Source organism: Antrostomus carolinensis, unplaced genomic scaffold (genome assembly GCF_000700745.2).
Source record: "Antrostomus carolinensis isolate BGI_N321 unplaced genomic scaffold, ASM70074v2 scaffold15933, whole genome shotgun sequence".
Lineage (NCBI taxonomy): Eukaryota > Metazoa > Chordata > Aves > Caprimulgiformes > Caprimulgidae > Antrostomus > Antrostomus carolinensis.
In genome coordinates this window covers 5,358-20,501 of record NW_010307382.1, presented here as the reverse complement: position 1 = coordinate 20,501, position 15,144 = coordinate 5,358, and the positions used below count along the sequence as shown (strand labels likewise).

Below are 15,144 nucleotides of genomic sequence, written 5' to 3'. Positions count from 1 at the left end.
CCCCCCATCATGTGTGTGGGGAGGTCAGAGGGCTGGGGCTGTCTCTCCCTGCCCTGTGTGTGTGTGTTGAGAGATTGGGGGGCTGGGGCTGTCTCTGTCCCTCCCTGCCCTGTGTGTGTGTGTGGAGGGTGGGTGTGTCTCTGCCCCCTGCCACGGGTGTCTGCACAAGGCCAGGGCTGTCCCCCACCCCTGTACGTGTCTGTGTGCTGTGTCTACAGCTGGGGCTCTACCTGACCTCCCCATGTACGTGTTCCTGGCCTGGCTGTTGCCATTCCCTCAGCCTTCTCTCCATGCTCACTGTTGGGTTGGGGTTTTTTTTGGCAGGTGTGCAGCATTTCTATCCAAGCCATGATCGAGGTGTTGGCCAAGCTGGGCCGTGGGCCCGTCTTCCTGGCAGGGGAGGTGCTGGAGTGTGTGATCACTTTCACCAACCCGTTATCAGCCTCATCTACCTCCGCCAGCAGGTACATTAGCTTCTGTGCATGAAGCCTCAAAGCAGCAGAGCTGTCTGGGTCCCTCCAGAGAGAACAGCCCTCCCTCCCTCCTGAGCAGCCAGGTGTAGTCGTGGCTGGGTTGTGGGGCAGTGGTGCCAGCTCAGCCACTGGTGACTTCCCTGCCTGAGGTCCTGCCTTAGGGGTTCTTTGTGCCATCGCTATTTCAGAGCTGAAACTGAGGTAACTATTCCGGTTTTGTGGCCCCAAGAAAGAGACAAGAAAAAAAGTAAGCAGTTAGAGGTGCTCTTAGCTGCCCCTCAGGTGAGCCCTCAGCGACAGGGTTACTGTCAGAAAATGAAGCCAAACTGGCTGTCAGAGCGGGATATCTAGTTACACCAGGGTGACAGTCTCATGGGGCAGCATCCAGACAGCGTCATTATTTCCTGTGTTTATGGAAAGAGCTCTCTCTGTCCAGCAGTGCGCTGACACGTCAGTGTGATCCCTGCTTCCAGAGCCAGCGGGCAGAGGGGCGAGCGCTGCCTTGTCAGACAGAAGCAGCCTGCTGTGGCAGCACCTTCTGTGTTCCAGCCTTTGAGCGCAGCATCTCCCCTTATAATCACTGTGCCCAAAATAGGTGTTGAGGAAATGTGAAGATGGGAGCTTCCTATATTGGCTCACAGGGGGTGACTCCACATCATAAGTAATCACCCAAAGCTTCCATGTCCGCTGAGTGTGTGGCCTTGTCTGATTCATAGAATCACAGAATGGTTTGGATTGGAAGGGACCTTAAAGCTCATCCAGTTCCAACCCCCCTGCCATCAGCAGGGACACCTTCCACTAGACCAGGTTGCTCAAAGCCTCATCCAACCTGGCCTTCAACACTTCCAGGGAGGAGCATCCACAGCTTCTCTGGGCAACCTGTGCCAGTGTCTCACCACCCTCACAGTGAAGAACTTCTTCCTCATATCTAATCTAAACCTCCCCTCTTTCAGCTTAAAGCCATTTCCCCTTGTTCTGTCATTAACTGCCCTTATGAAAAGTCCTTCCCCAGCTTTCTTGTAGCCCCTTCAGGTACTGGAAGGCCGCTATAAGATCTCCCTGGAGCCTTCTCTTCTCCAGGCTGAACAGCCCCAACTCTTCTCATAGGAGAGGTGCTCCAGCCCTCAGATCATTCAGCAGGTGGAGAGTGCTTTCTCATCTTGAGCCCTTCCTGGGAAGTGTCTGTTTCCAGCCCTGTCAGGTTCAGCATCTTTTCATCACCAGTGTGCATTCCACACGTGATTGTTGTGGTGGATGCATTTCCAGTGTTTGCAGCCTCAGCAGCAGCAAAGCAGTCTCATGTCTTACCACCGTAGGGCTTCTTTGTTTATTGCCTTCCTTAACTTTCCATCTTTTCTTCCTGGTTCCTTTTGCCTGATGAATTCAGCTTTCAAATTCAGCTGAGGCATAAGCATATAGCTCTGCAGAGTTTTGTGCCATGACAGTGCTGCTTTTCCTGGCTCTGAAACATGCAGGACCGCAGAGGTACCAGGTGAAGCAGTTTGGGAAGTTCGCACAGTTACTGGAGGTTCATTTGGGAACTCCAGGTGTGTCTGCAGAAAAGGACCTATTGGAAAAAAGAAAGAAGGAAGGTTTTTAAAATAAAATAAGCAGGTGGCCAAACTGACAAGACCTGCTTAAGTGGCAACACCAAATAGATTGGTGGTTTGGAAACTGAGGCTGTGCATTGTGTAAAGGCAGGAGCTGCATCAAAGCACAGTCACTGCAGCAGGCAGAGAGACCTGTTGGGGATGAGGAGCTTTCAGGGCCAGCAGAAGTTGCAGCTCAGGTGGAGAAGCTGAGAGGCACATGTTTCACACACAGGGACAGAACTGAAGGAAATGTCAGAAAATGAATTTGGTTGTGGTGTAGGAGGGCCACAAGGAACAAAGCTTTTCTGCTCAGAGGCTGGGTAGAGCGCGGCCTTTGTGGCTACAGGAGTTGTAGGGGGAGGTGAGTGGAGGGAGCAGCCTCAGCACCACTGCAGGATCCTTCTGCGCCCTGCCAGCCGGAGGAGCCAGATCTGCTGGTAGGAAGACAGATGCAAATTTTGTTTAGGCATCTGGTTAAGAAAAAGAAAACAATCCAGTGGTGTGTTGTTGGGCAATACTGAAAATAAATGGGGGAAAGAAACCCCATGAAATATGGTGTTTGAAGGTACTGTAATCATACTAAGCTTATATAAAACTAGTAAACATCATTTCTTAAGCAAGAGGATTTCTCTGTTTCCATATAGCAGATACCTTCACCTTCAACAGGAAACCTTAGAGCAGTCCTTAGGGAAAAGTCGTGCTGATGTTTTTGAAGATGCAGAATTACAGCTGTGGGGTTAGAGAGGGAACTGGGTAGAGTGAGCAATGTGTGTTTGGGTGAGGGCAGCCCGGGCGTACAGGAGATCAAATAGCTCATTATTAGTCAGCTGAAACACACGCAGCACGCCTTTTTCTGTGGTTTATCTGGACATTAAACTGCTCTGATGTGTCACATCGAGAGATACCCGTGTGCCACAATAAATCCCTGTGCCACCTAAAACTCTCGTGTTAGTGCTTACTAATCAGATTGTTATGTTAGAAAACAGCAGAGGAACCATACACTGTCTGAATTAACGAGACTGCTCTTGAAATAAAAATCCATGAGTGTTTTGGAAACTGAAAGGTGTCAGTAAAGCTGTGGGAAATGCCCTGTGGAATGGCTGAGTCCAAGCCATGAGACTGTTTTTCATGCTGGATGCAAACAATTCTTGTGGCTTTACAGCAAGGGGACAGACTGACACCTTCACCTCCCCTATAGCCATCAGCGAATCCATTGCATCGTGAGGAGAAAATGGGTCCCGGTGAAGGATCCAGAATCATCCTTCTCTGGTCTGACACAACCAGAAGTTGATGTTCTCGAGGGGGGTGGTGCTGTGGGGAGGGAGCACGTCTGTGCCCTGCCTGCTCTGAGGAGCATCAAGCTTGGGGCAGCCAGGTGCTGTGGGCAGGGGCAGCTGAACCTGGGCTGCAGATACTGCTTGTGAGTCTTCCTGCTTCCCTGATGGTCACATCACCACCAGAGGTGCTGTGCAGCGCTGCTCTGCCTGTCACTTCATGCTGTAGCCCAGGTATAAATCACAGACATGAATGTTGCTCTTCTTTGCTCTCAGTGAGATGCTGGCGTGGGCCAGCGCCCAGATCCACTGCCAGTTTCACGCCAGCGAGAACCGGGTAGCGCTCCCTCCTTCTGATGGCAGCAAGCACGACGTGCAGGCGGAGAACGAGACGGTCTTTGTCCCCAACAGAGGTGAGTGCTGCTCCTGTGACCCTGGGTAGGGACAGTGAGAGCACAGCGAGCAGGGTTCAGGCAGACACACACACAGAAACACAGAATGGTGGGGGTTGGAAGGGACCTCAGGAGATCATCTAGTCCAAACCCCCTGCCAGAGCAGGTTCCCTAGGTTTCCTACACCAGGTCGCACAGGAAAGTGTCCAGGTAGGTTTTGAACATCTCCAGTGATGGTGGTGTTATAACACGTGTCTTGAGGGCAGCACGCGTCAAAGGGAGCGGGAAGGCCGAGTTGCTTTCGTTGTGTGACTCCCTGGTGGTGGCTGCTGCAGGACCTTGTTAGGCTGAGGTCAGAGGGGCACTAGCTTGGAGCGAAACGTGAGGGTTGTCCATCCAGCTGTTCTGGGAATGTCTCATGATCTGACTGAGGCATGAGATGTTTCCTGCTCAGGCCCATTTCTCCCTGTGAGGCTGAGCCCTGGCCCAGGCTGAGCAGCATCCACATGGCTCTTCTTCTCTTGCAGGAGAGCGAGGTCAGTGTATCCTGTCCACCCCACCGAAGATTCTCTTCTGTGACTTGCGACTGGATCCCGGGGAGTCAAAGTCCTGTGAGTCCTGTCTTCTCTTCCCTCGCTCAGAGAGCTCACCCCTGTGGAGCCCTGCTCTCCAGGCTGGCTTTGCACACCTCAGTGCTGCGAGTGGGAGAGCCTGATGCTCATGGAAGGCGAGGGGCTTTGGTGGGAGCATGAGTGCTGAGGAACTGCTGCATCATCCAGAGTGTTCTCCACTGTATGAGGGCTGCATACTGCAACGTGTCCCTCAGTCCTGCCCCTGCCCTGTGTCCTTTGCCCCAGGTCCGTTGTGCAGCTGCGAGGCATAAGACGTTTTGAAGTACCTGGCTGCAGCTGAAGGAACAGTTACACACACCTGTGTTTTTCTGCCTTTATTTCATCAGCCATGCTTTAATATTCTTGAGGTTTAGACTGGTGTCCTCTGAAGGTCTGTGCTTCCTCTTCAGGTTGTGGCTGTCCTGGAGATCACAGAGTCTTCTGCCTGTTCTAGTTTTCCTGCTGTAAAAGTGAGCACTTCTCATCTCTGCTCAAACCTTTCCATGTTTCCAAAGCCCTCAAACAATGTCCTTCCAGTGGGTCTCCTTTAAGCTCTCCTTCATCACTACTTTCCCATTTGCTGTCGAAAGACATTTTCATCCTTTTCACAAGGAACTTGCAGCAACTCATTCTCATTGTTCCTGGCAGCTTCTTCTATCAGGGACTTCTACCTGAGTAGGCAGCTGTGAAAATACAAGTGTGTGCTGTTGTCTCTCGGTCGGTGGCTGCGTGACCCAGCCTGTGGGTTTGAGTCACATTGACATTCCAGCAGCCCGTGGTCCAGCGGCAGCGTGACGTTAGGCTGTGTGTGGACAGCTTCTTTGGGTTGTGCTAGGGATCTGCTGGGAATGGTTGGCAGAGATCTCAGAAGTCACGGAGCAAAGGAAGCAGAGAGGCAGTGCCTGCAGTGGAGAGGGCTCCACTGGAGCTCTGGGGAGGTGAGAGCAGAGCTGCAAGTGAGACTGAGGAGCCAGGAGCTGTGATGTTCTGGTTTTGAAGCTGGGATCTCCTGCCTTTCCAGGCTTGGAGGGGCCTGGCTGGAGGGAAGGGCAGACAGGGTGACACCAACCTGGCTTGGCTAGGTGGTGAGCAGGGTGGGCCATGCCAGGGAGGAGGAGGCAGCAGAAATCCCAGCTGGCTTGAGGCCAACCTGTATTCTCCTGCACTCCTGGCTGCTGGCAGGTGTGTGGCTGGAGCATCCCTTCCCTGGGAGGAGGAGGAAGCCCCTTTTCCAGGAGCATCTCAGGCAGGCTTGGCAGCCTCTGGGAGAGCAGATCAGTGACTACAGTCCAACCTCCAAGCGGCTGGGATGGATTGAGCTGGCTTCTGCCATGGCTTTGCAGGCAGAAGCTGTTCATCCCCCAGCTAAGCCAGCCAGAGTCTGTCCTTCCCAGTGATGTTCTGTGTGTCTGTGTGTCTGCTGTGCCACTGGATGACCCTGTCACAAGCAGCTGCACTTGCCCTGTGTTTGGAGGCACCTCCATAGGAAGGACACAAACTGCTCCAGGCTTTGAGGTTTGTTGTCCCTGTGTTAGAGCCTTTCCCCGTGGCTGTGTGGTGCACACATCCATTGCACGTGCCACGTGTGTGTCACTGGAAGCCCTGTGTCACAGCCCCAGCTCTGCCCACCCCGCTCCCCTCGGGGTGCCATGCTGCTCCTCTCGCGCGAGGCTGCAGCTGCCACGCTTGCGGATCATTCCTGGGGGCTCCTGCCAGCTCCGTGGAGGCAGAGTTAAGGCTGTGTGGGTGTGTATCTTAATTCTTAATTTCCTGTTTTTCAGAAGTTTTTGAGTTTTGCTGCACAGTTTGGAAAGGCAAAAAAAAAAAAGCCCCAAGAAATCTGAATTCTGCTTCAGCAAAGTATTGTGTTATTAAACCATAGCCAGAGCTGGCACGTGGAGCTGAGGTTCTGTCAGGCTGTCTCCTGATAAAAGGCCTTGTTTCAGTTGCTGACCAGCTTATTCCTCCAGATCTTCCCTTTGTTATGGTGCCTATATGTCAAAGTTGACTCACCTCCCATCCTTTTGACACGCTGCCCAGACTGAGCTCTTTAAATTTGTCACCATCAAACATTTTCTGAAGCCCTCAAGTCATTTCTGTGGCTGTTTCTGCCTCCTCTCCGGTTTTGTAATACCTTTAAATATTTGGTAGATCACAGAGAGGGGAGGAAGTGGAAGCAGCCTGGACACGGGGCCGGGAGCACAGCCAGAGGGTACAGCGGGTGGGTGAGGAAAGCATCTGTAGCACCAGGAATGTGCTTCCTTCTGGGATATGCGTGGAAGCTGGGACTTCCCGAATCTCAGCATTCCTGTGCCAGGCAGCAAAACCACCCATCCTCCTGGACAGCGGTGGTCACTGCTCAGTCGATCCTCACTGGGCATGAAGGTCTTTGTGAGCCCTCTTGTTAAGCCTGGTGTAGGGGGTTAAAGTAGTCTGCTTCCTTCCTTGGAAATACCTGATTTTCCTCCCTGTCAGGAGAGTTCTCAGCTGTATCTGCACCTTGGTCCAGTGGGACAACCTTGTGTTTTAAGCTGTGACAGCCTGTGGGTGCTACAGACTAGCAGGGGCTTATTTTCTTCCTTCCAGTTCTGTTATTTTAAATCAATAAGTTTATATTTAAAATGTAACCCTAGCTTTTGATCTAAGCCTCAAATGTTTAGGATGTGCCAGACTTGGGGAAGGATCTGTGGTTTCACAGCAGGATGCTGCCCTTCCTCTGGCAGGGTGTATCTGCGTCACGGTGGGCAAGCCAGGGAGGTGGAGACTTTCCACAGTTGACTGTTTGCGCCTTTCTTGTTAGACAGCACGCGGTTTGGGGGAGCTGCAGAAGTGCTCACGCTGGGCTGAGAAGAGTTGGGGTTTGTCTGGTGGCCAAGGGGCTTTGAGGAGGGCTGAACGTGGTGTAAAGCCAGGCCTTGGCATCACAGAGGTCTCGGAGTCAGAGGCTTTGTGGTCTCAGTCATCAGCCTGTCAAGGGGGGGATAGGCCACAGGTTGTTGCGAAGGTCTCTTTAATCGTTTCTTGGCCGTTTAGACCTGGTGCTTCAGAGAAAAACACAGGAAGAAGCTAATTTTTGTTGCTGAGTTTGGGGTTTGTGTAAAGCCAGTATCAAGAGAGGCAGGAGGTGTTGACTCTCTGCCGGGTGGGGCAGGGCCCCGAGGAAACCGCAGCGTGTGACCGCGTGGTGGTGGAGGCGGCGCGCGAAGGGAGCGTGCAGAGGCCAGTTCAGGCTGAACTCGTGATGCGTAAGTTTAGCTCTCATGTGTTTTGTGTTCCTGGGTTTTACATCTTCCACATTCTTTTGAGGCAGAGTTTGTGTGTGTGGTTGTATGTGCTGGAAGCAACATCTTGGATGACGGCGTGTGCGATGTGAGGAGCCGCGCGCTGGTGCGGGGAAGGCAGGGATGTGCTTGGCCTGCTGTGGGAAAGAGGAGAGGGCAGAAAGCACCAGGCACTGTCCCTAGGTCAGCCCCACTACCGTTCCTAACCCTTGGGGCAGGGAACATGCAAGCAGCAGCTCCAGGAGCTTCCTCTTGTCCTTGGAAAGCGATTTTTCCTGCGCTCCTTGCAGATTCGTACTGTGAGACGCTGCCGATAGACGGGCCCCCCTCTTTCCGGGGACAGTCGGTGAAGTACGTGTACAAGCTGACCATCGGCTGCCAGCGTGTCAACTCCCCCATCAAGCTGCTGCGCGTTCCCTTCCGGGTCCTCGTGCTGCACGGTAAGGCCACGCGCTGCCCTCCCTGCGGGCACGGGCCTGGCTGCTCCCTGCCCCGCTGACACTCTCCCCTTCTCCCCAGGGCTCAAGGATTACCAGTTCCCACAGGATGAGGCCGTTGCACCCTCAAACCCCTTCCTGGAGGAAGAGGAGGGCTTGAAGAAAGACTCTCGCCTGGCAGACCTGGCGACAGAGCTGCTCATGGTGGCCACTTCCCGGCGCAGCCTGCGTAGGTCCTATTCCCTGCTGGGACCTGCTGTCCTAACCTGGGCGTGAGGCACAGCTCGGGGATCACTGGCAAAGCAGAGCTCTGACTGGGGCTGTGCAGCAGCTCCATCAGGGCTCCCTTGGGTCAGAGTTTCCCATGGGCTCCTCCCTGCCCATCTCAAGCTCTTCTGGATTCAGCCAGAGAGACCCTCTCCCCAGCATATCGCAGCCAACCTGTGGTTTGCTCTTTCTCGGTGCAGGCGTTTCCCAGAGGGAATGCTGCCTCCAGGGCCTGTCCTTCACACCCAAGGAGCAGGCGAGGAGCCATGTCCCTTAACCCAGGGCACTGTATGGGGCTGAGCCTCATCCTGCTGCAACCCTTTCCCCCCCTCATCCTGCTGCAACCCTTTCCCCTTGCTCTGCAGACCTGTATAACATCAGCAACACTCGTGGGAAGGTGGGGACATTCTGCATCTTTAAGACTGTGTATAAGATCGGAGAAGATGTCATTGGGACCTTTAACTTCTCGGAAGGAGACATCCCATGTCTGCAGGTTGGTGCTGGCTTTGGGGTCGCTCTGAGGAGGGGCAGGGGTTTTGGAAGGGGGAATGGGAGAAGGGACTGGGGTGGCACTGGGCTGCTGTGGGATTTCTACTGAGAGTTCCTAGTGGGACCCCGCTGAGGTCCCCATGAGTTGTGAGGTGGGGAAGGGCTCCAGTTCTGAGCTTGTTTGGTAAATGGAGGCGCCAGGGCTGTGTGGGGTTGTGAGAGCGAGCACCCTGCTGATTGCTCTGCAGTTCTCTGTGAGCCTGCAGACGGAGGAGAGCATCCAGGAGGAGTTCCAGCGCCGGCGTGGGCAGCCTGTCTCCTTCAGCACCCACGCCCGTCATCAGGAGGCCTGCCTGCACACAGCCCAGAGCAGCTTCAGCCTGCCCATCCCGCTCAGCTCTACCCCAGGATTCACCACCAACATCGGTTAGTGGCCACCAGGGAAGGGACCCACCCCAGCTTATCTCAGCAGGACTGTGATGTCCCCAGCCCCGCCCTTGCTCAGCAGGACTGTGTCCTGTGGGGGAGGGAGTTGGCCTGCAAGAGTGGGCTTGTTGCCTGTCCCCTTGCCAGGACGGCCAGCGCTGAGACAGCTGCTGTCCCCATCCCTTGTGGTGTTGACTGCTGACCCCCCTCTTGCCCACAGTGTCCCTGAAGTGGAGGCTGCACTTTGAGTTTGTCACCTCTGGAGAGTCGGCAGAGACTTGCTTGGTTCGTGGGAGCCAGTCGGAGGCCGTCACCTGGACTGGAGTGGAGCAGATGGAAGTGGACACTTTCAGCTGGGACTTGCCCATCAAAGTCCTTCCCACCAACCCCATCCTGGCTTCCTACGTGTCTCAGTTCTCCAGCACGAACTCCATCGCCATCTGAAGCGGGGAGAGCTGGTAGGGGCCTGCGGTGCTGCAAGCGTGCGGGGACGGCAGGCAGGACTGTCACCAGCACGCTGCAGGGGCGCATCCCAACGTCCCCTTGGGTTCATCTGTGACACCCAGGTGGGCACCGGGCAGGTCTGTCCCACCTGCAGGCACAGAAGGGCTGCACTTGCTGCGCTGTGTTGTGCTCCAGCCCTCGGCTGGGAGCTGGACCCTTCCTGCCCGGGTGACGGTGCAAGTCCCAGCACTCACCAAAAAAATCTGCCTCCCAGGGAACGGCCTGACATGCCTTTACCCTGAGGGGCTTCCAAGAGGGAAAGGTTGTGCTTCCAGTGAAGCCCCATACCAGCCTTGGGTGAAGACCATTCCCCTACAGAGAGACCCCACAGCAGGGGTCTGGTGTCCAGGTGAGGCATGGTGGCCACCTGGGCCTGGTGGGAGCCTGCTCTCCTGCATCCTGCCTCTTCTGAGGGGTGTCTCATGCGCACAGACCAGCGTCCCCCTTACCCTCAGCCAGAGAAGGCCGGTCCTGCAGGCCAGTCCTGCACTGCTGGCACGTGCTGGTGTCCCACTCACGGCCACATGTTGTGGCAGCACGATGGTGATCATCCAAAACTGAGGAGCACTGAGCACCTGGGCTCTTCTTTGCCTGTGCTCCGGGGCACTCGGGATCCTGCTGGTCTCAGGGTCCTTGGGGAGCTGGGGGGAATGTTTGCTGTGCATTCAGGAGCTGGAATGGAGATCTCCCCACTCAACAGCCAGCTCCCCATTTCTACCAAACCTTTCAAAGAGTTTTCTTCTACATGGAAATCTAATAAACATCTGGATGTGCAAAACCGAGCCTTCCCAAGAGCCTTATTCCTACACCGTTCCCGGTGCTGGATGGAGCCCACTCTGCTCAACAGTCACAGCCTGGAGACCTCCTCTTTGTTTAATATCTTTATTTGCAAGAACAGAAACATCTACATGAGGCTCCGCACAACACAGGCATGGCACCAGCTGGGGCAGGCTGCCAGGGTGGCCGGCTACACCCTGGCACATGCAGATTGCTTCAGCTCCATGAACCCTACCAGGGCACCCGGCCCCCCTCCCCGCTCCCCTGCAGCTGGGATGGGGTCCTCCCTTGGGGACATCTTCTACTGGTTCCCCCAGCTCTGCTGCCCACCCCAGGCTGGCTCTGCTGCAGTGTTGCCCAGGGCTGGCCCACAGTGCCAGGGACCCCCTCCAGCCCCAGGAGCTGCGGGAGCAGGGGCGTTAGTGGTTCCAGAGGTGGGTTGTGCTCCTTGTGCTCCATGGCAGAGAAGGGGCTGGCTGGGGCGCTTGGGTCCTACACGAAGGTGCCATGATGTTCCCCCATGAACTCCCAGCAGGGAGATGGAGGTCTTGGAGGGAGGAGGGAGCTGCTTAGCTTGAGGCTGGGTGCGGGCTAATTTGGTCCTGTACCCCCTTTCTTTAATAGGTGGAGGTTTTCTGCCCACCTGGGAAGAGATCCTGTAGGATCTGCGTTCCCATGGTGCGCAGGGAGGATGCCCTGGCTCAGTTCAGGAAGCTGAAGGTGTCAGTTCAGGAAGCTGAAGGTGCAAGCAAAGCCGTACGGTGACAGCGCTGGGGTGCAGGTGTTAACTCAGAACCGTGGTGTGTGGATAGTGGTTTCCCTCAAAGGTGGCGGCAGTGACGTCTCTACGGGATGGGGCAGGTCTGGAGCATGCGGGAGGTGCGCTCTGGAGGAGGGAGGATGATGCCAGGGGGGACGTGGGGTGCTGCTGAGCCTCTATCTGCTCAGCCCCGCGCCCAGCACCTTGTTGCTGAGCGGCTCGGGGGGTGCCGCCGAGCCCCACTTGTGCTTCTCTCCCTTTTTTTTTACGCAAGGCAGGCTGGGGTTGGCCTTCTGCACCACCGAGATCTGGCAGGTCTGCGAGTCGTAGTGAGCTTCACACCAGTCGGGGAAGTCGATGGGGTGCTGGGTGCTGTGGGAGAGGGCATGGTGCTGTCAGCTCCCCCTGGTCCATGCTGGGGGGCTGCTGGCAGAGCTGGGGGTCTTCCCCTGCTGCCAGCCTGGATGGCCAGGGAGTCTCCCAGACCAGCTTGGGCAGGCTGGGCCACAGCTCCTGGCATCTCGCTCTGCTGAGACACCCCTGGTCGCTGCTTTTGTCTCCCCAACTCACCCCACCACCCTCAGCACCCTGGTGGGCTCCTGCCCACCTCTGCCCCTTGTCCCCCAGAGCCTGGTGCCCCACAGCCCCCCGGGGCTCTGACATTTGCTCCTCTGCATTTGTAGACCCACACGATCTCCTCCCGGCTGTGGGCACGGAGATGCCGTGGCAGGGCAGCACCGCTGGCTGTAGCCCACCCCCCAGCACCCCTCGTCCCCTCACTCACGTCTCGCAGCAGCCCACGCCGATGGGGTGCAGGCAGGTGCAGAGCAGGCAGTTGGTGCTCAGCCACGACTCCCCGAGGGAGAACTGCTTCCCCTCGTACTCGCAGGGAGCTGCAAAGGAAATGGTGGTGATGAGCACACGTGGGTGTGTGGGAGCTGCCTTGGCACCCCTCTGCCCTCAAAGAGGGGACGGGGGGACATCATGACCTCCCACGTGCTCCATGGTACAGGAGATACTTGGTGGCTGCCCTGCAGGTATGGGATGCCCAGGCACCTGCCAAGGCTGATGCTCCCATCCATTTTCTCCTGGATGTGCCCTGCAGCTCTCCCCACTGCCACAGGGGCCTGGGGAGAGGCAAGCATCTCTTGCTTCCCTGGAGAGGCCATATCCAGCATCCCCTGGGGTCTGAGCATCTCTGCAGCCCTGGATGGAGGCAGCAGAGGAAAGATGGGCAGCCCTCCTCCCTTTGCTGCTTGTCCTGCACACTTGGCCCCAGCCAGGCTCCTGCCAGGAGCTCTTCATGGCCCAGTGAGCTGTTTCTCAGCCAGAGCCCTGGGGAGCTGTTCTGTGGTTTATAGACTGCTCCTTCCACTCATCACTGGCCCATGATCGCGCTCCTGAGCTCAGCACGCTCCCTTCTGTGCTTCGCAGGCACGCATAGCCCTGCCACCCCAGGGAAAGCTGAGGCCTCCTCTTCCCATCAGCATCTTCCCAGCTCACCTCCCCTCTTACCTTTAGCCTGGAAGTAGCATTTGGCCTGGGAGCCCGGCAGCTGGAGGAGGAGGGAGAGCAGCAGGCAGAGCCTGCCCCAAGCACACCCCATCTTCTGCACTCGCATGGCCATGGCTGGCGTTGAGCTGGGCTTCTTCGCCGAAGTTGCCTTTCTTCTCTATTGCCTTTGCTCCTTTCCCTTCCCTTTCTCTCTCTCTCTCTCTCTCCCTGCCTTTTTAATGCTCTTCCCCTGATCCCAACAAGAGATATTTATAAAGTTCAGCTTTACGACCCTGGCCACCAGCTGTGCCCCACTGGAAAAGTTGTAAAACTCATTTCCTGATTTGAAAGGCATGAAAACAAGAGGTAGGATCAAGATTTTTAACAAGCTGTGAAAAGCTGATTCATGCCCTCCAGAAATGTCTCCAGTTGGAAGCCCCTGTGGGTGCAAGGCTCCACAGTGAGGGGAGATCCAAGGGACCCCAGAGGGATTGCCCTCGGCAGGGTGGTGAGCACGCAAGCAGTGAGCACAGGAGACTCTGGCCCCTGACCAGGAGAGCTCCAGGCTCCCCTCTGGTCACACTGAGCTGTCTCTGATCCTATGCAGCGGCCAAAGTTTCAGGAGCATCCCCTCTCACAGGGACTGTAGCGGCACAGGCATCCTGGTAGCAGCCTGTGTGGGATGCCATGGCACCATCCTTGCTGGGGATGGAGATAGAATCACAGAATGGTTTGGGTTGGAAGGGACCTTAAAGATCATCCAGTTCCAACCCCCCTGCCATCAGCAGGGACACCTTCCACTAGACCAGGTTGCTCATGCTCATAGCCAGCTCCCAGGTACCACATTATGACAGTCTCATCCCAGCCTGGGCAGCGGCCATGCCAGGCTTGTGGCCACGCATGGGCTGGGGGTGACAGTGGGGTTTTTTTGGCCAAAAGCAGGCAGTATGGTGATTGACACTGATGTGGAGCAGGTGAGGAAGGCTCTGTGCAAGGCATGACCCAGGGTTTATCTGAGCAGTGTCCATGAAAGCAGGGCCATGCCTGTGTACGTGCATCATCCATGAGATGCCGGAGCTGAGCAGCCCCTTTCAGAGGCTGGAGACTGGGCCCAGCAGAAACAGGGAACAGGAGGGAGGAAATCAGGAGCGAAGGTGCATTTGGGCAACAAGTGATCTAAGAGGGACACGAGAGGCTTGGCTGGAAGCAAGAAGCCGTGGGAAGATGCCACATCACCCAGGGACATGCCTGTGGTCGGTGCTCAGAGGGGCTGCCTCTGGGTTGGAGTGATAAGGCTGTTATCAGCAGGCAAAGCAAGCAGATGGGAGGTCAGAGCCCCAGGAGCCACACAGCCCTGAGGAGCTACAGGCAAAGGGCTGAATTGCCAAGAGAAACCCACAGCCCTCTTCAGAGTTGCTGCCAGCAGCAGGAAACGGGGCTCTGGGGACAGGGCAGGCAGTGGCTGGGCCAGCACAGGGCCGAGGTGGCAGCGGTAGCAGAGGTGGGTCATCTGCCCCGGTGTTAAGCTCCCTACTTTCTGAGAGTTTGGGATAGTTTTACACCCTGACGCGTGAGGCTTAATATCCCTTCCAGAATTTGTGTTGGCATCTGTTATTATAGCTGGATATTTCTGTTATCCCCATAAATGCCCAATCCCTCCTTGAATCCTGCTAAATTTTGGCCTGAGCATTTTCCTGTGGCAGCCTAATTAAGCACGGAGCAAAAAAACCCAAAAAACCCCAAACCCAACACACTTCCTTTTATCCGCTTTGGATTCGTCACCTTTGGTTTTGAAGACATAGTCCCTTTGCGCTGCTGCTCCAGGCCCCCTCACCATCCCGTTGTGTCCCCATCCTGCATCTCATTCTCTCACCTCCAAGGGTCCAGCCCTGGCTCTTCCCCCCAAAGAGTTACCCCAGCCCTCTCGCAGTGCCCTGGATGATGCTGTGTCCCCTTGAAGTGGGATGGATGGATGGCAGAGAGGGTGGGATTAGTTGGAAAAGGATGATAATAAATCAGAGAAGCTCAGGACATCCGTAAATAACCTTCCAACCGTGGGGATATGAGCTGGGATGGTGAAGTGTATCAATGACAAATGAAACTCACTCTTTGGTGCAGAGTTGTTACTATATAAGGAGGATAAAAGTATTCGTCGTCAGAGCAGTAAATTAATATTTCTATTGTGTGTTTGGAAAAAGAAGTCTGGCACACTAGCAACCACAATGAAACAATCCATCATGGTTTCATCACTGAGTACAGAGAACATCAAACACAAGCGGTGGGTTTCATTTGCAGGCCCAGGCTTCCAGAAGGGCGCTGCATACCTGGGGCCACAGCGTCTCTCTGCCGCACCGAGAGGCATTGCCC

At 55.6% G+C, this 15,144-nt stretch overlaps 2 protein-coding genes across 2 annotated transcripts; one reads left to right on the top strand and one right to left on the bottom strand.

Annotated features, from left to right (window-relative positions):
- Nucleotides 1–324: 324 nt before the first annotated feature.
- On the top strand, nucleotides 325–9,686 carry RGP1 (RGP1 partner of RAB6A GEF complex). The gene is made up of 8 exons (XM_010165414.2): nucleotides 325–464; nucleotides 3,616–3,752; nucleotides 4,259–4,342; nucleotides 7,914–8,063; nucleotides 8,143–8,289; nucleotides 8,693–8,820; nucleotides 9,065–9,242; nucleotides 9,463–9,686. Exons 1-8 carry the CDS (start codon nucleotides 349–351, stop codon nucleotides 9,684–9,686), a joined length of 1,164 nt encoding a protein of 387 aa, XP_010163716.1. The 5' UTR covers nucleotides 325–348.
- Nucleotides 9,687–10,713: 1,027 nt separating this feature from the next.
- MSMP (microseminoprotein, prostate associated) lies at nucleotides 10,714–12,910 on the bottom strand. Its single transcript, XM_010165413.2, has 4 exons — nucleotides 12,799–12,910; nucleotides 12,068–12,176; nucleotides 11,553–11,655; nucleotides 10,714–10,782 (listed from the first exon to the last, which is right to left on the bottom strand). Exons 1-4 carry the CDS (start codon nucleotides 12,908–12,910, stop codon nucleotides 10,714–10,716), a joined length of 393 nt encoding a protein of 130 aa, XP_010163715.2.
- Nucleotides 12,911–15,144: the final 2,234 nt, after the last annotated feature.